This window comes from Sciurus vulgaris, assembly GCF_902686455.1.
Source record: "Sciurus vulgaris genome assembly, chromosome: 16".
Taxonomy (NCBI): domain Eukaryota; kingdom Metazoa; phylum Chordata; class Mammalia; order Rodentia; family Sciuridae; genus Sciurus; species Sciurus vulgaris.
The window spans coordinates 9,093,349-9,118,762 of NC_136477.1; the positions used below are offsets into that span (position 1 = coordinate 9,093,349).

At 38.1% G+C, this 25,414-nt stretch overlaps 2 protein-coding genes across 2 annotated transcripts; one reads left to right on the forward strand and one right to left on the reverse strand.

Annotated features, from left to right (window-relative positions):
• The first annotated feature begins 916 nt into the window (after positions 1-916).
• LOC306646094 (olfactory receptor 7E178-like) lies at positions 917-2,616 on the forward strand. Its single transcript, XM_079114560.1, has one exon. The coding sequence runs from the start codon at positions 1,129-1,131 to the stop codon at positions 2,203-2,205; it is 1,077 nt and encodes a 358-aa protein (XP_078970686.1). The 5' UTR covers positions 917-1,128; the 3' UTR covers positions 2,206-2,616.
• A 5,429-nt stretch (positions 2,617-8,045) lies between these two features.
• Positions 8,046-9,605, reverse strand: LOC306646175 (olfactory receptor 7E178-like). The gene has a single exon (XM_079114624.1). It carries the CDS (start codon positions 9,470-9,472, stop codon positions 8,585-8,587), a length of 888 nt encoding a protein of 295 aa, XP_078970750.1. The 5' UTR covers positions 9,473-9,605; the 3' UTR covers positions 8,046-8,584.
• Positions 9,606-25,414: the final 15,809 nt, after the last annotated feature.

The window sequence follows — 25,414 nt, forward strand, 5'->3', positions numbered from 1 at the left end:
TAGTGAAAATATGTGTAACCTCTTCTCATATCTTCTTTCATTCTGTCTCTGTAAATATCTGTGAATACATGTCTCCTTATCCTTATCTTCTTTATAGCTCTACCCCCTCTCCCTCTTCCTCCCCCTTCCCCTCCCCCCCCCCTCCTTTTCCTTCCTCCTCCTCCTCCTCCTCCTCCTCCTCCTCCTTCTTCTTCTTCTTCTTCTTCTTCACTAGAGTTTGAACCCAGGGTCACTTAACCACTGAGCCACATCCCCAGCACTTTTTATTTTTCTTTCAAGACAGGATTTCACTAAGTTGTTGAGACTGGCTTTGAACCTGTGATCCTCCTGCTTCAGCCACTGAGGCTGCTGGCATGATAGGCTTCTCTCTTTTACAATTTTATGAACACATATAGTACATCATATGTATGCACACACACATAGAGCCCCTTTTAACTTTTGAGTGATACATAAAAATTATACACAATAAAGGGATAGCAGGTGATGGTTTGCCCAATGTGCTTATTGAAAATATTAAGTGAGATTAAATATATCTAATTTATCAATCATTGTGATCCTGCAATAGGTATAACCAGAAAAATGAGAGATTACACTCTATTTATATATGATCTATCAAATTGTATAAATGAATTCTACTGTCATGTACCACTAATTAGAACAATTAAAATAAAAAGATTTAAAAAATGTTTGACCACTTATATCTGTGAAGATAACAAAAACAATGATAAATTCCCTGAAAGACAGCTGGCACATAACAATGTTTTCTGATGTTGAACCACCAACTTTAATTTAGAGTTCAGATAATGCAGTTTAAGTTCTAAGAGTGTTTTTATAAATACTCAATGGAAGGAAATTTATACAATTGTATTAGAATAGTATAAGGCATTTTTAAGTGCTTCTTAATTTTCCTTATTGAAAATGACTTTTTTTTTTCCTTAAGAAGGAGGGAATACTTCTTGTTACTCATTTTTCTTGAATATTTATGAAAATTAATTATTACCACCACATATTAGTGTAATTATGAACTTATATGTAAAGTTGTTGACTTTATAATGTTTTTCAGACAAGTTTCTCTAAAGTAGCCGTTGATAGAAGGAAGCAAATACCCCAGAAACCAACAATGCAGTGATGCTAGTAAGATGTGGTTTGTCACAACTGAGGAATATTGCTGATGGTGTACAGGCCTTGATTCTTGAATATAATACATATGCAGAGTGTCGGGTGCTTTCTTGTTTTATTCCATCCTCTTTCCTTTTCAAAAGGTGTTCAAGCGATAGAGAATCACAGAACCAGACACGTGCCTCAGATTTCCGTCTCATGGGGCTCTCAGAGGATCCACAACTGCAGCCCGTCCTCTTTGGGCTGTTCCTGTTCATGTACCTGGTCACTGTCCTGGGGAACCTGCTCATCATCCTGGCTGTCAGCTCTGACTCCTACCTGCACACCCCCATGTACTTCTTCCTCTCCAACCTGTCCTTTGCTGACATCTGCTTCACCTCCACCACGGTCCCCAAGATGATTGTGGACATTCACACTCATAGCAGAGTCATCTCCTATGTGGGCTGCCTGACACAGATGTCTGTTTTTTCCATTTTTGGAAATATGGATAACATGCTTCTGACTATCATGGCCTATGACCGGTTTGTGGCCATCTGTCACCCCCTGCATTACTCAACCATTATGAACCCTCGCCTCTGCATCTTCTTAGTTTGGGTATCCTTTTTAGTTAGCTTTTTGGACTCCCAGCTACACAATTTAATTGTCCTACAATCTACTCATTTCAAGCATATGGAAATTTCTAATTTTTTCTGTGAACCATCTCAACTCCTTAATCTTACCTGTTCTAAAACCTTTAATAGTAACATAGTCATGTATTTTATTGGTGCCATCTTTGGACTTTTCCCTATCCTTGCAATTTTTTTCTCTTACTATAAAATTGTTTCTTCCATTCTGAGAGTCCCATCCTCAGGAGGGAAGTACAAAGCCTTCTCCACCTGTGGGTCTCACCTGTCAGTTGTTTGCTTATTTTATGGGACAGCCATTGCTGTGTACCTTGGTTCAGCTTTTTCCTCTTCCCCCAGGAAGGATGTGGTGGCCTCGGTGATGTATACTGTGGTCACCCCCATGCTGAACCCCTTCATCTACAGCCTGAGGAACAGGGACATTAAAAGTGCCCTGTGGAGGCTGCACAGCAGGACAGTCTAATCTTTTGGTGTGTGGGCTCAATACCAATCACTTGGAACTCCAGATCTTTCACTTTCTCCCATTATTTTTCTAGCTTAATGGATTTTATTGCACTTGACGTTTCATATGTCTGTCACTGGATTTGGTCAGTATTCTGAAATCCTCTTTCTTCAGAAACATCACAAGTGAATCTGATATCTGCACAAAGTCTGTTGTTTCTGAGCACTGATCTCTGACTCCGGGTGAGATGCTAAACTCTCTGTATATATGTAAATGTTGCATTCACTTTCACAGTCCATGTCCATTTCCTGTTAAAAAATTGCATGTAAGCTGTCAATCTAGGCATGTTCTATCTAGGGTCCATATCACTGGTCCTCAAGATTGACTTGTGTTGGAATCAACTAGGGAGATTAAGAGTACTGAGAACTGGATCTCATCCACAAAGGTTCTGACATAGATGGATCTAACTAATTATGAGGTTTATATTAGGTAGAGAGGAGTAAAGGGAGGGGAAGAGGGTAGGGGTAGGAAAGATAGTAGGTTGAAACAGCTCTTATTACCTCATGTATATATATGACTGCATGACCGATGTGATCCTGCAACATGTACAATCAGAAAAAGGAGGAATTACACTCCATTTATGTATGATTTATCAGAATGTATAAATGTTTTCTACTGTCATGCACAACTAAATAGAACAAATACAAAACAAAATAAAAAATAACTTCAGAGAATATTTAGCTGCTGGATCCTAAAGAGAGCAAAATCAAAGTAGTAAGTTAGCAATGATTGTAACGGCAGGCAAGGCCACCACCAAATATAATTTTAAATGCATTTTCCTTAAACACCACACACCTTGCCATTTTGCTGCTTTGTAAGTTATTGTGTTTCTGCTTCCATTTGATCCCTGAGCTATCTTTTGATGCTGAGTGAGAAACCTTGAAATGTCCACTGTATCTCTCATCTGGTTTTGTCATGACAGGCCTCCACCGAGGGTCATGACAGGCCTCCCCCAAGGTTCATGAAATCTCAGTGCCTTGAAAATTCAGTACATCTCACGACCCCCTTCCCACAGTGTTTTAGAACCTCCCTTTGGTTACCGTCTCTGTGACACAGCGTTCCACTTTTGCCTTTGTCCATATTCAATTCACTCCATGATAATACTTCGATTCACTTCTGTTTCTTGGGTCAATACTGAGTGATTGTAACATGGGGGGGGAGATATGTCGAGATTTGTCAACAATTGTAATATTTCAAAACATGCTCAAGAAATAAAGCTTGTTCTAAATATATGCTGTTGTTCAGGATATTCTCTGGGAGATTTTGTAAGTGGGATCAGATTCCAGTTTTGGTATAAAAGAAGATTGTCCCCTCCTCACTCTCTGGCTTCCTGCCTTGTGTTGGGTTCTCTCCCTCACAGCTGTTTCCAGAATTTTAATCCCATTTGTCCTGAGGCACTCACTAAAGCCAGTGCCATGCTGGTTAGACTTTCAGCCTTCAAAACTGTGAGCTAAACAAACCTCTTTTCTACATGTTACACTGCTTCAGGTATTTTGTTATAGCAACAATAACAGACTAAGAAGGAGGCAGGGAGGACAATCTGCTTTACTCAGTCTACCAACTCAAATGATAAATGCAACTAAAGTAATAAAACACTTACAGACACATATACCCAGAATGATGTTTGGCCAAACTTCTGAGCACCAATGGCCCATCAATTTTATACATGAAATTAGCCATCACACAACTACCTCATTAAAAATATTGAATATATTTTGTAGAGATGAATCCAGTATCTCAGTTCCTCCCTAGATTGCTTGAAATTCTATAGTGCACGCCATAAACTCTAGAGAAAGAAATGTGCAGCTTATATATTTTTTATTATTGTGAAGAATATAATTATTTCCCCCCAAGATTAAGAGTTATAGAATAAAATGTAGATTTTAGTCACGTCTATAAAAATGAATGTATACAATAATAAAGAGATACTCTTTATAAGCTGGAAATATCTAATAGAGAGTGCAAGAAATTCTGGCTTTAATTTTTCTTCAGATGTCCATAATTAGAGGGGAATTGGGATAAGAACAAATCACATGCCACATTTTACTTGTACAAATATGATCGCCTTCAGTTATTACTTGCTGTGCATGTAAATTTTTTCTTTGACTGTGATGCACATGTGCTATCCCTGCCACCCTCTATGAAATGACTTCATGTGCACAACAATTATTCTAAATGTCTCAGCCAATCAATTCTTCTGCCCCATCACCTCTCAATACCTGCCATCTGGCCTCCTTCACATATTCTTTCACCTGTCCACACACAGGTCAAGAGCACCTTCCCTCCAGATGCAACTAGAATAGGTATGTGTTAAAGTGTAATTCACAACAGTTAAGGACAAACTAATCTCACTTCCATAGCATGGAGATCATTTAGGAGTCATTTAGGTCATTTTAGATCATTAGGAGTCACTTAGGTTCATTGAGGGAAGATTGCAACAGATCACTCTTTACTTAAAAACTACCTTGTCCATCAAGAAAAAAGAAACAGACTGCATTTTGATTTATTGCACACAAATGGGATACATCTTTTCCTTTCTATGGTTGAGCATAATGTAGATTTATACCATTCATGTAATCATACATGTACATAAGGTAAAGATGTCTCATTCCACAATTTTTCATACCCCTCTCCTCCCTCTCATTTCCCTTTATGTAATCTAAAGTTCCTCCATTCTTCTCTCATTCCCCACCCCCACCCCCATTATATCATCACTTATCAGGAAAAACATTCAGCCTCTGTTTTGGGGGGATTGGCTTATTTCACTTAGCATGATGTCCCCCAATTCCATCAATTTATCTTCAAATGCCATAATGTTATTCTTCTTTATAGCTGAATAATATTCCATTGTGCATATATTCCACAGTTTCTTTATCCATTCATCTGTTGAAAGGCATCTAGGTTGATTCCACAATCTAGCTATTGTGAATTGAGCTGCTATAAACATTGATATGGCTGCATTACTGTAGTATGCTGATTTTAAGTCCTTTGGGAATAAACTGAGGAGTGGGATAACTGGGTCAAAAGGTGGGTCCATTCCAAGTTTTCTGAGGGTTCTCCACATAGCTTTCCAGAGTGTCTGCACCAATTTGCAACTCCACCAGCAATGTAAAAGTGTACCTTTTCCCCCACATCCAACAACTATTATTGCTTGTGCTCTTGATAATAGCCATTCTAATTGGAGTAAGATGAAATCATAGTTTTCTGAATTTGCATTTCTCTAATTACTAGAGATTTTGAACACTTTTTTATATGTTTATTAATCACCTGTATGTCTTCTTCTATAAAGTGTCTGTCCAGTTCCTTAGCTCATTTATTGCTTGGGTTCTTTGTATTTTTGGTGTAAAGTTTTGTAAACTCTTTATAAAGTTTGAAGATAAACTTTCTATCTGAAGTGTGTGTGGAAAAGATTTTCTCCCACTCTGTAGGCTCTCTTTTCACATTACTGATTGTATCCTTTGCTGAGAAAAAGCTTTTTAGTTTGATTCCATCCCATTTTTTGGTTCTTGCTTTGATTTCTTGTGCTTTTGGAGTCTTGTTAAGGAATTCTGATTCTAAGCCAAAATGATGAAGATTTGGACCTACTTAAAATTTAAAAAAAAAGGTAATCAACACCAAATTATACTACCTAATTCCGTTTATTAAAAGGTCTAAACAAATCCACCTAATCTTTAGTGACAAACAGATCAGTGGTTTTCCGGAGCCAGGGATAGGAGACAGGTTTATACTACAGCATCACAATCACATCAGTGTTTGTAGCAGCTCAACTCACACTAGCTAAACTATGGAACCAACTTAGATGCCCCTCAACAGACACACATGCACATGCACACACACACACACACACACACACACACACACACACACACACCATATTTTCTTTATACACATACACAATAGACTATTACTCAGCTTTAAAGAACAAACTTCTGGCATTTGCTGGTAAATGGATGGAGTTAGAGAATATCATGCTAAGTGAAATTAAGCCAAACCCAAAAAACCAGGGGCCAAATGTCTCTCTGATATGTGGAAGGTAATTCACACAAGGCGGGGATGGGGGATAGGGAAGAATAGAGTTCCTTTATATTAGGTAGAGGGGAGTGAAGGGAGGGGAAGGACTATGGGAGAAGGAATGATAGTGGGGTAAAACAGACATTATCATCTCATGTACATGTATGACTGCTTGACCAATGTGATCCAGCAATATGTATCATCTGAAAAATGAGAGAGTACACTCCATTTATGTGTGATCTATCAAAATGTATGACTGCATTCTACTGTCATGTCAACTAATGAGAACAAAAACAATATTTAAAATAAAAAAAGAAACAAAAACAAAACCAAAAAACAGAAACACTTAATTAAAATGTCCAGGACCTGAAAACACAAAGGAATTTAAAGATGGAAAAAGACTGTAGAAACATCTCAGGAAATTCAGTTTAATTCTAAGAGTACTTGATAACAGTACCTGGATGGAAAACGCACACCTACACACACACACACACACACACACACACACACACACAGATAATAGAAATATCTGGGATTGGAAGATCCTCAACTCCCAGATATAGCTGGAAACTTGAGACCATTGGTCCCTCAGAGCTCCACTCGTTACTGTGCCCAGTGTGGGCACTACATTCTCTGACCTGACTCCCTTAGCGCTCATAGAGGTGAGCAGCTGTTCATACTGGTGTGTCTGTGGAGAGTCCACGGCTAGAGGACCTTAGCCACCATCTTGCTCCACCACCCAACTTTCCTCAGGGATCCTCTCTAACCCCGAGACTCTTCAGCAGCAAGTGAAGTGCCACATTTGCTTATCCACCAGGGCCATGTGATGATAGCACATAATTTTGTCAAAGGCTAAGCAAATATCAATATATATTCCTCTTACCACTTTCAATGTCAGTTTTGAAAGTAAACATTCCAGGTGTTTAAAGGTAGCCTGATATAAATACTGTAACTTTGAATTGGTGGAAAACACATTCTGTTCAACTTCCTCAGCTGTAAATCTATGGGGAAAAACCTCACTTAACCAATGGGGTGCTTGAGAAGATGTGGTAGAATGTATTGACTACAATACTCTTCAGTGCATTGTTATTAACTGATAATTTAAACTTTCATTCTCATGTTAGTAGATTTAACTAATGAGCTGTACAAACAGAAAAGTTGATTTTTTGATCAGTTTTTGAATTTATTAGCTGTGTGTGCTAGAACTTGGTATTTATCTGAAGGCTTAATGTTTTAATTTTTTAATGATATTTACTTATAGCACTTGTGAAAATGGCAAGAATTCACTAAGGAAAGATATTATTGTGCTGGACATCATCATCATCATCATCTCAAGGTGAATGTAATTCCCAATATTTTATTTGAACTCCAAGAATTCTTTCACTGTAGAGACTGGAAAACTGTAACATTTTTGTGTTTAGACAGTGCAAAATTCATTCCCCAGTTTTTGTTATCATTTAAAAACTCAGTGTATGTCTTTATTTATTTATTTATTTATTTTTTATCATCCCAACCATCCATCTCTAACATCAATTAGTGAATCACCTGTGGAAGAAAGAAGCTTCAATTATGCTTGTTTTGTAATTTTTTCACAAATTAGCATGTGGATGAAAAAAATAATCAATTGGAATATTTTAAATTTCCTCAGGCCTAGAATCCATACACTGAATTCTGATTGATGGATCCTTTAAAAAACCTATATACTCCTTGTACCCTCCTTACCCCTCTACAAATTTACCAACATTCTTACATCTTGTCTACTGTAATACAGATAAAAGATGCTTGTGTTCAGTCCTTAGGTACTGCTGAGGTTTAGGGCATGACCACAATCCTTAGTTATCCAGAAGACTAGAATGGAGAACATGCAGATTCCCAGCATCATGTAAAGCTAGGAAATGCTATGACTAGAGTGTAATCTCTGGGCTTGAACAAGATTTGGCTTCTTTCTCTTTTAGCATTCTCCTTACCAGTGTATGTCTTTATAACTGCAATTTGTTAAAAGTCCCTGAGTTTAATCCTGGTACCAACCCCACACCCCGAACCCCAGTCAAAAGAGACAGAGTATAACATTTCACCTGAGGCCAGTGTTGTTAGAAATTCCAAGGGCTGCCTGGGTATATGGATTTAGTCTTGATGTGTATGGCAACAAAAATGATTCTGAATACTCATGAAATTCAGTTAAACACATACCAAAGGAGCCAATATCTAGATATGAAACATGGAGTGAAATGATAGCCATGAATCTCCTTGAGTAACATAAACAAGAAGGTAGTCTATATGGATGGTTTTTCCAAACCGAACTCTAAAAAGAATGGAAGAGATAATGAGACTAGGTTGGTCTGCTCCATAGCTTTTTCAGGGCAGTTTTGATGTCCTTGTTCCTCAGGCTGTAGATGAAGGGGTTCAGCATGGGGGTGACCACAGTGTACATCACTGAGAACACAGTGATCTTTCTAGGAGAATGTGATACAGCTGAAGCAAGGTACACTCCAATGGCTGTCCCATAAAATAAGCAAACAACTGAGAGGTGAGACCCACAGGTGGAGAAGGCTTTGTACTTCCCACCTGAGGATGGGATTCTCAGAATGGAAGAAACAATTTTATAATAAGAGGAAAATATCCCTAAGACTGGAAGAAAACCATAAATGGCCCCAACAATATAGATGACTGTATTTTTGGTAAAGGTATCAAAACAGACTAGACTAAGGACCTGAGAAGGTTGACAGAAGAAATTAGAGATTTCCATGTCTTTGAAGTAGGTAAAGTATAAGGCAATCAAATTGTGGATCTGGGATTCCAAAAGGCTAAACAATAGAGACACCAAAACTAAGAAGACACAGAGGCGAGGGTTCATGATGATGGAGTATTGCAGTGGGTGACAGATGGCAACATACCGGTCGTAGGCCATCACAGTCAGGAGCATGTCATCCATACATCCAAAAATGAGAATAAAAGACATCTGTGTCAGACAGCCCACATAGGAGATGGCTGTGCTGTGAGTTCGGATGTTCATCAGCATCTTTGGGACCGTGGTGGAGATGAAACCAATGTCAGCCAAGGACAGGCTGGAGAGGAAGAAGTACATGGGGGTATGGAGGTGGGAGTCAGAGCTGACAGCCAGGATGATGAGCAGGTTCCCAAGCACTGTGACCAGGTACATGGACAGGAAGAGTCCAAAGAGGATGGGCTTCAGTTCTGGGTCGTCTGAGAGGCTCATGAGTTGGAATTCTGTAGCAAGTGTTAGATTTTTCAGTTCAATTTCACTTGGGCACCTTTTGAAAAAGAGAAGTGTGTTGGAAAAAGGAAAGCAATAAACACATGCAAGTGTGAAAACAATGGTACAAATTACATTAGCCTAGAATGTTTAAACACCATGCCTAAGTTAGGACTGCATTTTTTATTAGTTTGCTTTAGTTATACAAAGTATGAGGGTTGATTCTGACATGATTATAAAATCATGGAATATCATTTGCTCTGGTTCAGCCATTCCCTCCCCTCCTTCCTCTCCTTGTTCCCTTTTCATGACTCTGATGATCTTTCTTCTAAGTTTCTGTAGTTTTTTTTTTTTTTTTTAACCCATGTCTTGTGCATGTACATAAAAGTGAGGTCCTCTGTGGTCCCTTCACATATGCACAGAGAGCTTGGTGGGGCTCCATCCACCATTCCTCCCTTCTCCAGTCCCTCCCTCCCCTTAATGCTCTTCCTCTTCACTGATACCTCTTCTATTTTCATGGAATTCCTTCCCTCCACCCTTTTCTTTCTTTTTTTCACTGATTTTGGTGCACTAAAGTTGATAATGTATATCAGAAAACCTCATGTGCTACTTATTTCCTCTGAGTTTTTCTGCTTCTTGTGTGTTTTGTTGCCCCTCCCAGGTGAACAAAGACTTTGCTCAAATTTTATTTGTATTTCAACACTAAATTAATATATAACTAGTATCATTACTTGTTTAGGACCTTAATGTTGATTAATATGTTTAAGATAAATGCACATGACCAATATCATCAGCCTTAGGGCACATTGCCCTGTTGATAATTCACGGGTAATGAAATATCAAGTTGGGCTTTTGAATTTTCTTATCTGATATGTGTTTATTTCTGTCAACTCTATACATCTTCCCTTGAATATCTGCTAAAGAAATCTATTCCTTGCTTTTTAAACACTTCTATATTCTATCATGGCTTGGGAACACTGCTTCATTGTTTTTCTGATCATAAACATTTTACATATGTTCGAGGTCTTCAGCGCAAGGAAAAACACAGAACCCAAGTTTGGGTACCACCCTTCTAATACCAACTAATAGATTTTCAATCAATATATCCTGATACATGGATTACAATTCTCCTACATCAACTACTTGAGGGCAACTTGGGTTTATTCCTTGTCACGTCACACTGTGATTTAATTAGAAAAAATGCAACAGAAAAATATAGAAAATTATGTAAACACGTCTGGACCATTTGCTGAAATCTAAGCTGGAGAAAAAATTACCTAGTTTTTATGTTATTTTTAAAATGATTCAAAATATTTCTAAATTGTGTGAAGTAGTAGTCCTTGGTCTCTTTTATTATATGTATTTGTGAATATGTTGAAATACCAAGATATCCTGGTATTGGAATAAAATCAGTTTAAACATAGTATCAGCTTGTGAATTTCTTGGTCATCCTGTCTGATACCAGGGTTCAGAAACACAGTCTTAGAATATTTGCTGGCATTCTGAAAATGCCCTATTAATATTATTTACTGTGACTGTCAACAATAAGTACTACCCATATTAAAAATAAACATTTAGTAATATGTTCTTCACAACCAATAGTTTACAAGGATTTAAATTATTATCTATAAAATGTGCTTTTCACTATATCTGCATAATTCCATTTTCTTCACACCTGCTTCCCCAAAGAAACTGCTACTATAAATTCAATGGGTATATTTTCATGACAATATTTCCAGTTTTGATTTCCATATCCATATGCACTTTTCTTCAAGACTTACCTTAATAAAAATAACCCAATGCTAATGCAAGCCATCTACAACACATCACATATTGTCTCTGAAATTTAGTAGTTTATATTGGTATGTGAAGTACAATTATTAATTTCAAAGGCATTAGCTGATGCACAGAATTACCTAAGGGACATCAATTAATTTGTCAATGTATTTTTATGATCAGATTTCCAAAATCCTTGTGCCTGAGTCCATATTGTACAAATGAGGATTTTGACATAGCATGTGGGTGGCAGACAGCTTTTTGAATTCCAATACTTGATGGGCATTCCAGCTTTTCTATTAATCATGTATATTTTTGGTTAAATAAAAACTGGTACCAATCAAACCCAAACTACTGTGGTTGAGATGCACTGTCCAAAATATTCCTGTGGTATATCTAATAATAGTCCCTGCCTGATTACTGAGATATTTCCTCTTGTATTGGAGAGATATGTCCACTGGGCTCCAGTAGAGAAGACTTTATGATAAGAGTCAGGAAATCCACATGTTAGTTCCATATCATTGACCTATCTCTGTGGACAGAACATTTGCAAATCTCTCCACATCTCTGCTCACAATGCTTCACAGAGGGCAGAAGGATGACACCCATCTCCTCAACACATATGTCACCCAGGTAAAGTCTGGAACTTAGCCATATGTGGTCATCGATTCATGTTATCAAAAAAGGAATCCCACCATTATGGAAATAATGAGTTCTTTGATTAAAACAACCATCAAAGGCCAGGGCAGCTGAGAGTGAGGTGAAATTCCATAATGTCTCAGCCCAACCCTGAAGGTTCCTCTGCCACCTTCTCTTTGTGCATCTTTCTTGGTTCCCATGAAGATTTCTGCCACAATCTGAATCATTCAATATGATAAATGTGGCTAAATGAAAATTTAGGGCCCATGTACCTGTGATGTCAAGAACAAAAGCTATTATTTCTTCTTTCTTGTTTGGTTGGGCGTTCCTGAAAGTGCAGATGGGAAAAGCACCAAGTGTGCTGGAGACATGATGGTTTTGGTCAATTTTCATGAAGCAGGGAAGGTTCTATTGAGTATTTAACAGAGTTTTTTGTTTTTGTTTTTTTTGTTTGTTTTTTAATTTTCAATGTCTCCTTCTTGCTAAGCTAGTTATAGGACTGAAGGAGTAAGAAATGGAAGAGAATCTGGCATTCCTTTCCAAAAAAATGACCATGTACTTGCAGAATAACACAAATAAAATAGTTCTGTGATGTAAATAAGAAAATAGTAACTTTTGTTAACAGGATATTTTGTTGATTAATAAGAAGAGTTATCTTATTATTAGTAAAATCAGTATCTAAGTTACATTTCCCTCCATGAAATATATAAATCACATGATAATCATATATGGAGCACCCATATCTGTTTATTTCTCACTCAGTGCATTCAGAAATCAAATCAGATGGCAGTGCTGTATCTCAGAGATGCTAACAACCAGCCCTGCATCACAGACTTAACAAGTAGGACCACTAGATTCAGAATTAAATTTTCAGACTCTGGGTCTGATGCACTAAATTTTCTTTACTGTTTCCCAAACACCAGAAACTTTTAAGCAGAAAAGCAGATTTTAAACACAGGTACATCTGAGGTATATTTTAAAACTTTGGCCAATTTTCTCAGTAGGAATGAAATCAACACTTGACTGTGTGTCTCCTTTTGAGAGTGACCAGGAGGATGTGGGACACCACAAAAGTATGCAGGAGGGGCAAGAGGAGTAATCCTGTGCAGGATTATCATGTGCCTGCTCTTCCTGAGATCTCAGTCATCCCGTCTATAATGGAGGCAGCTGGTGCCACCCACTGCTGTCCTGTGTGATCCACCTGGAACCTTAATTAGAAGAGCACGGTGGGGTATTTTCCTGGAGTGACAGGGATTGAACTAGCTATGTGGGTTGTGAAAAGGACAACCTTCAAGAGTATTCTGGAAAAATGCTTGTTGTCTGTGACCATATAGTGCAATTCAATCATGGCTTCATTATTTGATATCTGAACAAAAATTATGAACTACATAAAAATGCTGTCCTTCCCCTTAGGTAAAATAATAATTTTGGTGGAGCTTATGAGTTGCAGAAGACTATGTATGTGAAATGAGAACATATGGATTAGAGCCTCCCTTTTTGAAGGCTGTCAGTAAGAGCCTGACAACTGGTTATTGCCAATCTCCTCCCCCTCATCACCTTCATAAACCATTTAAAATCCTTAGGAAACAGTTCGCTGGGACCCAAACTCTACTTCTAATCTTTACTTCCATGGATGAGGTGTACATGGGAAATAGAACTGGAGTACAAAGAAATCAAAACTTTGAGATTTTTGGCACCTCCAACACCCTCATGTACATAAACTTCAAAATTAAAGGAGCTGATAATCTGCATATTTTTATCTCCACATCTATCTACCCCAAACTGTATGTTTGTCTTGATGATGAAGAAAAAATACTTCAGAGAGTCCTTCCTCCATCCATTCTCTTCCCTAGAACTTACTGGGTAATGTTGAGTCTCTGCTGAGTCATGACAAAGGCTGAGAATCCAATGCCCCTCCTCTGCTGGTACCCAGTGAAGGCTGAGGCTCTGTGGTCAGGATTGATATGAATAGAGTGATGGATAGGAACTTGCTGATGCAGAAAATCACAGAAGGATCAGACCCAGGTATGAAGCCAACTTGAATGGAGCCATTAAACTGAAGAACTGCAGGCACAGGAAGATTATTGACTATTATATGATCTTAGTGGTTCCACGCACAGGGCTCATAATTAGTCAAATTGGTCCATGTTCTCTAAACCTCCAAGGATTTCTTAATATTAGTGAGGGAAGGAAAAGAAGAGAAAATGAATATCTATAAATATTTTGGGCATCTCCTTTACATGTTTTATTTCTATTATTATGATTCACTCACTTTCATATAAATTATATTGTGGTAAATATACATAACAAAACTTTACCTTTTTAACCATTGCAAAATGCACAGTTAAGTGTCATTAATTACATTCATATCATTATAAGACCATAGCAATCATTCACTTCCAGAATTTTTCATTTTTTCTTATAGTGAAACTTTATACCCATTTTAAAAACTTTCCATTCCTCACATTTAATGTCTATGACAATCACCATTTTACTATAAAATAGGATGAAGATGTAAAGCCATAAAATTATAAAATTAGTGGTCCAAGTAGACAGAATTTACATGTCTTCAAATTCATTTCTGCTGGGTTTTCTAGTTTACATTCCAAATGAATACCAACAGTCCTGAGACTAGACCATTCTGCTGTGGAGCCTCCTACACGCACTTTAAATGTCCCTGTTCCTCAGGCTGTAGGTGAGGGAATTCAGCATGGAAGTGACCACTGTGTATATCATTGAGGTCCCCTCACCCTTTCTGGGAGAACATAATACAGCTGAATCAAGTACACGCCAAGGCCTGTTCCATAAAATAAGTGAATAATGGAGTGTTGAGACCCACAGGTTGTGAAGGTTTTTCCCTCCATTCTGATATGGGATCATCTGAATGGAGGTACCAATTTTAGAATAAGGGAAAAGGATTCCTGACATAGAAAGATATCCAGAGATGGCAGCAACAAAAACAGAAGAACATGTTATCAGTGAAGATGTCAGAACTGGGGAGATTGGAAGTTGAGAAGAATTGTGGGAGAAATTACAAATTCCACATGTTAAAATCAGGGAGATTGTAAGGCAATTAATTCATGCTGTTAAATAAGTGACCTCAAAATTAAGAAGACACAGAGGCATGAATTCATAGTAACCTGGAAATGCAGTTGGCCCCACTGAGCATAGGCCATCACAGTCAGAAGGCTACCATCCATACATCCAAAATGAGTAAGAGACATCTGTGTAAGGCAGCCCACCTAGAAGATGGCACTGCTTGTATGTCCACAGTCATCTTTAGGACCATGGTGGAAGTGAAATAGCTATCACACAAGGACAGTTTGGAGAGGAAGAGGTACATGGGAGTGTGGAGGTGGGAGTCAGAGCTGAGAACCAGGATGATGAGCAGGTTCCCAAGCACTGTGACCAGGTACATGAACAGGGACAGTCCAAAGAGGACAGACTGCAGGTCTGATTCCTCTGAAAGGCCCAAGTGATGGAATTCTGAGAGATCTGTTAGATTTTGTATTTCTACGTAGCGTGGAAAACTAGTAAAATCATCAGACTGCACTCAATGCACTAAACTTTTTCATTGCTTTCAACCATCAAGAAGTTTTAAGCTAAGGTCCAAGATTCTAAACCACAGGTATATCCAGTGAGCAAGTATAAAACTCTGAAGTCCAATTTTGAATAGGAATGATGTAAAATCCTGACTTTAGTGTCTTTTTTTTTTTTTTTTTTCTTTTTGGACACTGAGTGGCTGGCTATAAGAATGGAGGGGGATGTGGACAGGTGTGAGAAAGCTCTGGAGTAGAGGAAAGAGCAACAATCAGTGCTGCTCATTGTGTATCTTCTCTTTCTGTGGTCTTAGCCTGGAATCTATTCCTGACATTCCTATATTTATCTCAGAAAGTACCAACCACTTCTCTCCCTTTTGGTGTACCAGTAACCCTCAAAAGGAAGGGCACAATGAGAAATGGATTCTTCATGAAGAAAGAGGCAAGTGAAATTGCTGGTTGGGTTGTTCAGTGGGTGACATTCCTGGATTCTCCTGTCGAGATGCCCTGTGTCTCTAATCAGACACAGAAATATGCGTTTCTGTTTTCTAGCAGACTACATGGTATTAGCTACATAAAAGCGTGGTGCTTCTTCCCTTCCTAGATGATGGTGATGATGATGATGATGATGATTATACAATAACATAGGAACTTAAATGTGTGAGACATTATACGGGTGAAATGACACAGATACAAAGAACACATATCTGATACTGACACCTAAATGTCCCTCAATAACTGTTTATGATATTATGGGTCCTCTTCTCCTCCTTCTCCTTGACCTCACTTTCATAGTCCTTTTGCAGTGATTGGGAAACAGGTTACAGGAATTCATACTCTGCCATCATGGATGAGATCTCTAAGAGAGGTAGTACCAGTGTGGGAGGAAATGGAAATATTGAACGAGATCCTCAGGACCCCACAACATAACCAAATACCCATAGTTCATGGAACTCCTAACAACTGAAACTGCAATTTGGTGTCTTCCCATCTCAATGCCTAAACTTCAGTGTTGGTCTTCATGATGAGGATCAATGGTTCAGATACCTTCCTCCACTCATCATTTTGCTGTCACTCAATGAGTTGTGATACTTCTCTGCTGGGCCATGAACAAGGACTATGGTTCTAACATCCATCCCATGACAGGTGCCCAGGGAAGGCTCAGCCTACACCCTAACAATTGGCATGAATACAGGGATGGATGGGAGCTTTCTGATACAGAGCACCATGGTTGAAGAGACACAGGTAGGGAGTGGAGTGGACTGAAATCTTCAAACTAAATGCTCTAGGCAAAGCTAATTTTTTTTTACCACCATATGAGCTTGGGGGCTTAGCATGGAAGTTACAATTTGTCAAATTGATCTGCAATATCAAAATGTAGAAAGGACTTACATTAGTGAAGTAAGGTTTTTTTCACAATAGGTTTTTGGTGCTTCCTATACTCAAGTATATTTGTGTGTATTTTTCAGTGTTTTTTTTTTTGGTTGATTTAAAAATGATTAGAACATTATAATGATACATAGTAGTTGGGTTCATCTTGACAAAATTGTACATGCATGGAATCTGATTTACTCCATTTCACTCCCTGTTCTACCCCTTTCCCTGCCCTCTTCCCTCCCTCATTCTCCTTCCTCTATTTTACTTGTTTTCCTTTCATTCATGTTGAAGTGCACAGCTGGGTGGCATTAATTGCATCCATTGTTTTGTGGAAACATCACCATCATCAATTTCCAGAAACTTTCCATCTTCCAAAATTGAAATTTTGAACCCATTTTTAAAAACACTTCCCATTTCTCCTTCTCCCAGTCCAGGGAAACAACATTATAGCTTGAAACTTGATGAAGAAATAAAATCATCAAGCTAAAAAAATAATATTATCACAAGGAGGCATAATTTATAGGCAAGTATAGATGTTTAGAATTGCTCCTTTTTCTAGCATGTGTTCCAAATGGATGTCACCCACCTGAAATTACACTGTTCTGCTGTGCAGCCTTCACAGAACACTCTTAATGTCCCTGTTCCTCAGGCTGCAGACAAAAGGATTCAGCATAGGGAGGCCCACAGCATACATCAGTGAGAACATAGCAATCTTTCTGGGAGATTGTGAAACTGTAGAAGCAAGATATACTCCAACCGTTGTTCCATAAAATAAGCAAACTGAGAGGTAAGACCCACAGGTGGAGAAGGCTTTGTAGTTCCCACTTGATGATGGGATTCTAAGAAGAGAGGAAAAACAATTTTGTAGTAAGAGTAAAAGATCCCTGAGAGAGGAAAGAATCCTGAAATGGCACCAACAGAATCCATGACTGTATTTTGGTAAAGGTATCAGAACAAGAAAGATTCAGTACTGGAGAAGCCTCACAAAAGAAATTAGTAATTTCCACACTTTTGAAATAGGCAAAGTGTAAGACAATCACATTGGGCAGCTGGGATTCCTAAAGGCTAAACAAAAGACATCAAAACTAACAAGCCACGAGGGTGAGGAGTCACGATGACTGAGTAATGTAGGGGGCGACAGGTGTCCACAGAGCAGTCATAGGCCATCACAGTCAGAAGCATGTCATCCATACATCCAAAAATGGCAAAAAGAGACATCTGTATCAGGCAGTCCACATAGGAGATGGCTCTGCTGTGAGTTTGGGTGTTCATGAGCACCTTTGGGACTGTGGTGGAGACGAAGCAGATGTCTGCCAAGGACAGGTTGGAGAGGAAGAAGTACATGGGGGTGTGGAGGTGGGAGTCAGAGCTGAGAGCCAGGAGGATGAGCAGGTTCCCAAGCACTGTGACCAGGTACATGGATAGGAACAGGCCAAAGAGGACAGGCTGCAGCTCCGGATCCCAAGAAGAGGAATTCTGCTACATGAGTTAGGTTTTTAATTCAATTTTGCTTGGACACCTTTTGAAAAAGAAAAGAGTATTTGAAAAATAAAATAGATAAGCAGGCACCACGGAGTCAAACAATAATATAAATTCCTTTAGCTTAGAATATTAAAAACACTATATAAGGGCTAGGATGGCATTATGTGAACACTCAGCTAAAGCTGATAGCTCATATCAGAAAGCCATCACGTAGACAAACTCATCACCAACGGCAACCACGGCATTTGTGTGCACTGCATCTGTCATCAATGACATCACACCCGTATGCTTAGAAACACTTTCAACATTTTAATCTTATGCAGGTTCGTTTGTATTAATCCCACACAGTGAAATGTCTAGCAAACAAGTCACTTTTTTGACTTTTTTTTCTCCCTTCTGTCATCTGCAACAGCCTGAGAATATTAATTCTTTGCCTTTCCTGTAATCTTTCTTAGATATAGTTGAGGATGATAGCACCACAAAAAAGCTTGAAACCCAAGTTTGATTCCTGTCTTCTAATAGGTTTTCATATCAATATTTGCTGGTACCTGGATTCCAATTATCTTAATTCAGCTACATGAATACAATTCAGTGTTCTGATTTTTTCAGTTCTCACTATGATTTATCTTTGGGAGAAAAATGGAAGAGAGAAAAGTTCATGAAATAATGTAAGCATACCTAGGTCTTTCCTCACCTGTAGAATGGAAAAAAATCGTTAAATTTTAAGCGCTTTTGTAAAAATACTTAAAGTGTTTTTAAATTCCAAATATTAGTGGTCCTCAGTCTGATTTGTCATACTATTTGCCTGTGAATATTTAAAAGTATTAAGATCCCTGGCATTGGATTAAAGACACTTCAGTTAAAATACCTGCATTTGAAATTAGTTTGATCCCTTCTTCCACCGATTTTAAGAATCACTGTCTGTAATCACTTCTGACATTTTGAAATTGCCCTCAATATTATCCATTATTATCATCAATAATAAATACTACCCATGTTAAAATGTTAAATACTTAGCAATATGTGCTTTAGAACTAATATTTTATAGGGATTTGAATTACCACTTATGAAATTTGTGCTTGGCATCTCTGCATGATTCCATTCTTCTATCCATCTGTCACTCAAAAGAAACTACTGGCAGGATTCAGTGGGTTTAATTTTTTATGTCAATATACAATGTCCACACTGATTGTGTTTCCATAGGCAGTTTTCTTTAAGGTCCACCTAACCAGTACCTGAATCTCATCTAGGTTGTTTACAACACAACATCCATCATCCCTCAAAGGTATAGTACACTTCTGTGTGTGCATTTAATCTCTCTGTGAAGTATGTTTGAACTGATGCTACTGCATTACCTAAAGGAAAAACATCATTTAACTTGAGAATTTATTATTAGGACAATGTTCAAAATCCTGTGTCTCATGAAAATGAAAGATTCTACATACTGTGTGGGCACTAGATGGTAACTTGAATTTCAGTAATTGATACATGTTGTATTTTACTATTAATAACCTATGTTGGTTGACTCACTAAAAATGAGTCCTAACTGAGTACAATCTATTACTATTAATCAAAATATTGCTTATTTTTATTCAGTAATAGTTCTTGAATGGTTATTGGCTAAGAAAGTTCTTCCTTAGAGGTAGTAATATTTCCATTTGACTCCAGTAGAAGGGACAGGCCCTAGGATGGGAGCCAGGAAAGCAATAGTTAGTTCTCTATTATATACAGAATGGGTGTAAATCTGCCCATCTCTCAGGGAACAGCCTGATTATTGAAAATAGGTACAAAAAACACCCATGTGTCCTGTAAGGAAAATTTGGAACATAATACATATTTGGTCATTGTATTGTTCTTTTCTAATAAAATGTTTAATCTTATTGGAAATAGTTTATTGATGAAGACAATTGTAAAAAGCCAGTGAAGCTTGAAATGATGAACTCCAAAGTGTGACTCAGCTCAGACATAAAGATTTCTTGTCTACTTCTTTCTCCTTCTTTTTAATGCCCATGAATATCCCCACAATTATATTTGAGTAATAAATAATGTAGATGATGGTAAATAACAATTTAAGGTTCCTATGTTCATGATACGGACACAAAGAAGAGTTGTAGCTCTTAGTTTTCTCTCAGGGTTATTTCTTGTGTCTTGTTTTGTTGGACATTCCTGAAAGGGGAGAAAGTGCAGACAGGAAATCACCAGGCACGCTGAAGACATATTGTGACCAGTTTTTGTGAACCAAGGAAGAGTCTAGTAAATGTGTAGCATAATTTTGTATTACTTTTGATGGTTCCTTTGTGGAAAACAAGGTATCTGATCTGCAGAATTAGGAATGAAAGGGAATTGGCATTCCTCTCCAAATAACTTGGCTTCTAATTGTAGAAGGACAGAATGACATGTCCTGTTACAGATATAGGAAAATAGTAACTTCAAATAGCAAGATACTATAGTTGAATGATACAAAGATCAACCTTATTAATAAAGTAATAATATATAAATTTTACAAGCTTCCTTGTTCATTCATCAATATTAATCAAAGAGGTAACACCCGTGTCTGTTTAATCATTCTTCACTAGAGTTGAATCAACTAGAAATTATCTCAGGTGACAATGCTTCATTTCAGAGATGATGACTACCTGCCTTGTTTTATACACATGACAAGTGGACTGACAGATTGAACATTAATTGTAAGGATCTGGGTCTCACACACTGAACTTTTCATTGTTTCCCAGACATCATGAAGTTTCAAGATGATATCCAGGGGTCTAAACCATAGTAGTACCTGAGCTGTATTTTTAAATTCTTGTCAATGTCCTGAGTAGGAATAAAATCAACAGTAGACTCTATGACGACTTTTGAAATGGAGTGGACAGATTATAAAATGGCATGAGATTTAGACAGCTGCAAGCATATCCCAGAGAGGAGCTAGAGGGAAATCTGTGCTGCACAGCCATGTGCTGCTCGTTCTGTGATCTCCTCCTGTGATCCTGAGCTGTCCTTCCTGTGCTTGATGCACCTGGTGCCACCTACCGCTCTCATCTGTTGTCCAGTAGGAGCCCCCCAAGGAAAGAGAGCAGAGAGCCAGGGGTATCTTCCTGGAGTGACGTGGAAGTGGAAAGTCGTCTTAGGTTTTGTCTCAAGGGGACAATCCTCCTGGAAGATCCTAGTGCCATGATAGTCTGTGCTCAGACAGAGCAATCCAACCCTCTTACTCTTTTCTAACAATCTGACAGTAGTTACCTCAAAATCCTGTATCCCGGTGTTGTACATAACTGAGAAGAATGCATTTTTAAAAATGCTGTCCTTCCTTTCCTGGAAAGTAAGCTGTATACTTATGACTTGGGGACAGATATGCAGATGGAATGAAATGGAACAAGCTGCTCAACACCAGCTCAGAGCCCTGCACTCTGGAAGCCCTCCAACACGGTGCATGGCATTTCTCGCTGCCTTTCTTCTTGCCACCATCCCTTCCTACTCATGCTGGGGTGCTTAGGTCACAGTGCAGAGGGACCCACTGATGTGTTGAGTGGTGGAACATCTACAGCCAGTGTCACAAGTACGAACGGAGAGCTGGACTGTGGGTGAGGAATCTGGGCCCCAGCACAGGTCAGAACATCAGTCTCACACTCATCCTCACCTCTGTCCACACTAACTCACACTTAGTCCTACGTGGAGGAAACAGAATTCCCTGTGGGCCTTCCTCCATCCATCACCTCCCTAAGCTGCTTCTCTCACGACCAAGGACAGAGTATCCAATGCATCTGGCCTTCCTTGTGCCCAGCGAAGGCTCTGTGTCTGTCTTCAGGCTTGAAGTGAACACAGTGTCAGATGTGAGCTTCCTGATGCAGACAACTAGGGGAGGAGGAGACACAGGCATGGAGAACATTCAGCAGGAGCCACCAGGCTTAAGGGCTGGAGGCACAGGCTGATTATTTACCATAGCACAACCATGGAAGTTCAATGCACAGAGGTGATCATTAGCAAAATTTGACCATGCAGCCCCAACCTCTAAGGGCTTCTTTATATTAGTGGAGGAGGAGGAGAAGAAATGATGAACACTCATTAAGCTTATACTCTCTACTCAAAAAGAAGTTCCATGGGCTATTTGTTGGATTTTAGTTTTTATTCATCTGTTGAAGATCTGCCTGTATTTTATTTCTGTTGTTTATTGTGGCAAGATTACCAAAACATCAACCTTTTCATCAGTTTTATGTGCACTACATATTAAACCCATTCATCTTGTTGTGCAGTTATAAGCAATACCCATTTCCAGAAATATTTTAACTTCCAAAACTGAAACTTTTTGCATTTAAAAAATTTCACTCCTCTGTCTCCCAATCATGGCAATGACCATTTTACTATTAAATACAATGATTAATTAAAACCAAAAAATAGAAAAAATAATGTAAACAAGGAGGCTTGATTAACAGGTCTACTTGTTTAGTTTTGCTGCCAATTCCAACCTGCATTCCAAATGGATGTCAAAGCTCATGAGATTAGACTATTCTCTGGATTCTTCTTAGGGCACGTTTAATGTCCCTGTTGCTCAAGCAGTAAATGAAAGATTTCAGCATGGGTGTGACCACAGTGTACATCACTAAGGCCACCACACCCCTCCTGGGAGAATGTGATACAGCTGAAGCAAGGTACACTCCAATGGCTGTCCCACAAAATAAGCAAACAACTGAGAGGTGATACCCACAGGTGGAGAAGGCTTTGTACTTCCCACCTGAGGATGGGTTTCCAAGAATGGATGAAACAATTTTAGAGTAAAAGAAAATGATTCCTGAGATGGGGAAAAATCCAAATATGACTCCAAAGACATACATGACTATGTTGTTGGTAAAGGTATCAGAACAAGCAAGACTGAGAAGTTTAGAAGGGTCACAAAAGAAATTAGAAATTTCCACATTTTTGAAGTAGGAAAATCATAAGAGAATTAAATTGTGGAGCTGAGAGTCCAAAAGGCTAAATAAAAGAGACACCAAAACTAACATGCCACAAAGGTGAGGATTCATGATGATAGAGATATACAGAGGCTGACAGTAGGCCACATATTGGTCATAGGCCATCACAGTCAGAAGCATGTTATTCATATTTATGAAAAGGCTAAAAAAAATACATATGTGTCAGGCAGTCTACACAGGAGATGACTGTGCTCTGTGCCTGGATGTTCACCAGCATCTTTGGGACCGTGGTGGAGGTGAAGCAGTTGTCAGCCAAGGACAGGAAGAAGTACATGGGGGTGTGGAGGTGGGAGTCTGAGCTGACAGCCAGGATGATGAGCAGGTTCCCAAGCACTGTGACCAGGTACGTGGACAGGAACAGTCCCAGAGGATGGGCTGCAGGTCTGGGTCATCTGACAGTTCCTTGAGATGTAATTCTGAGACATGTGTTAGATTTAGTGCTTCTATATTGCTTGGACACCTTATGAAATAGGAAAAAGTGTTTGGAAAGGAGATTCAAATAAACAGACATCCAATACTCTGTACATATTTTTAATTCAATTATTGACACGTATTCACATTTGATGTCCACACAACTTCAACAATATTTATCATTTGTAATGAGTGCAAATTTCTGATCACTCTTACCTTTTTTTTTCAGTTTTTCCTATCTTTCTATGCATGCATACTTTACACATGTTATTTTTAAGTGATGTTAGGAGACCAAGAATATTAGAGGTAACTATTTTATGAATGCAGTAAAAAATACAGTATTCCTTTTAAATAACACAGCTACTAAATAGTCTTACTTGCTTGCAGAAAAAATCCAATTAAAGGCAATTAAAATAGTTGAATACAACTTAATTTTCTAAGACAGTAGTATTTCCCTTAAGTCAGCATATTTATAAACATGATCTATGATCTAGGACACCATTAAGTAAACACTTAATCTATGTTGATAGTTCAAATCAGAAAAAGTTATTATATGCCAGTTACCTCCTGGAAGTTTTTCTTCATGATTGAATTTTCTAATTACTTTCCTTTGTCGATATAATTGGACACTCACCATGTTTCTTAAAAAAATCATTTAATATATGTCCTACTTTTTGCAGTGGTAGACATCAATATTTGGAAAAACGGTTTAGTTAAATGCATATACAACATCAATTACCACAAAGGTGACATTAGTGTACACTGCACTGATCAATGAATATGAAGAACTAAAATGTGAAGAAGCAGTTTTGAAATATTTCATACTGTTTTATTTTATCAACCCATTTCAGTCTCTGTAAAGTGTATCGTTTGGAATACATATCTTTGATTTTTCCCTTTATTCTGTGTTCAGTAACAGCTTGTTCATGCAGATAAATGGTTTCTGAAAGCTTTAGTGATGGTGAACATCAAAAAGCACATTTTGAGTTCCAAACTTATGACTGGCTAATTGCATTTCTGGTCAATGCTTCCTGATACATAATTGAAATTCTCTCACTTTCACTACCCATAACTTTATTATTTTTCTGTTCATAGTGTGACTTTAAAGGGAAAAGGGGAAAAAATTAAAAATAGAAGGAATAATGACTAATGGCAGCTTCCTCATCTCTAAGACAGGGGTAATAATTATGTACCTCAGAGGCTTTTTGTAAAAAATATTTTCTTTAATTCTTTAATTTTGCAAAGAGTATTGGGCTTTAATCTCATTTGTCATCATATCTATCTGTGGATATCGTTAAATATCCAGATATCTGGCTTCAGACCAACAGATACTTAAGAAAAGTGTCTTCATGGTGAAGTCCCTGATGGTCATTTCTTACACCAGTGTTAAGGACACCTGCCTTAGGGTATTCCCTGACATTGAATAAATGGTCCATTAATATTAGCTTCTATCACCATCAATAATACCACTGCTTATGTGAACATATAAACTTTTAATGATATTTGCATAAAACTACTATTTGGTAGAGATTTGAATGATCTAGATATTTGAGTTCTTGCTATCTCTGTGTGGATCCATTATCTTGTTTACCTGTCCCCCAGAAGCAACCATAGTCATAAATTTGGTTTTTATTTTCCTCTCAATGTTACCATAGAAATATTGATTTTGGTATCCATGGGCAGTTTTCCTTCAAACTTACCTTAAAGTTTCTAAAGTTTATGTGAGTACTAATACCCATTGTCTCTGAAATACA

What these genes read in the sequence shown, in the direction of transcription:
- LOC306646094 (XM_079114560.1), top strand. Translation starts at nt 1,129, where the DNA reads ATGCTAGTAAGATGTGGTTTGTCACAACTGAGGAATATTGCTGATGGT.
- LOC306646175 (XM_079114624.1), bottom strand. Translation starts at nt 9,472, where the DNA reads ATGAGCCTCTCAGACGACCCAGAACTGAAGCCCATCCTCTTTGGACTC.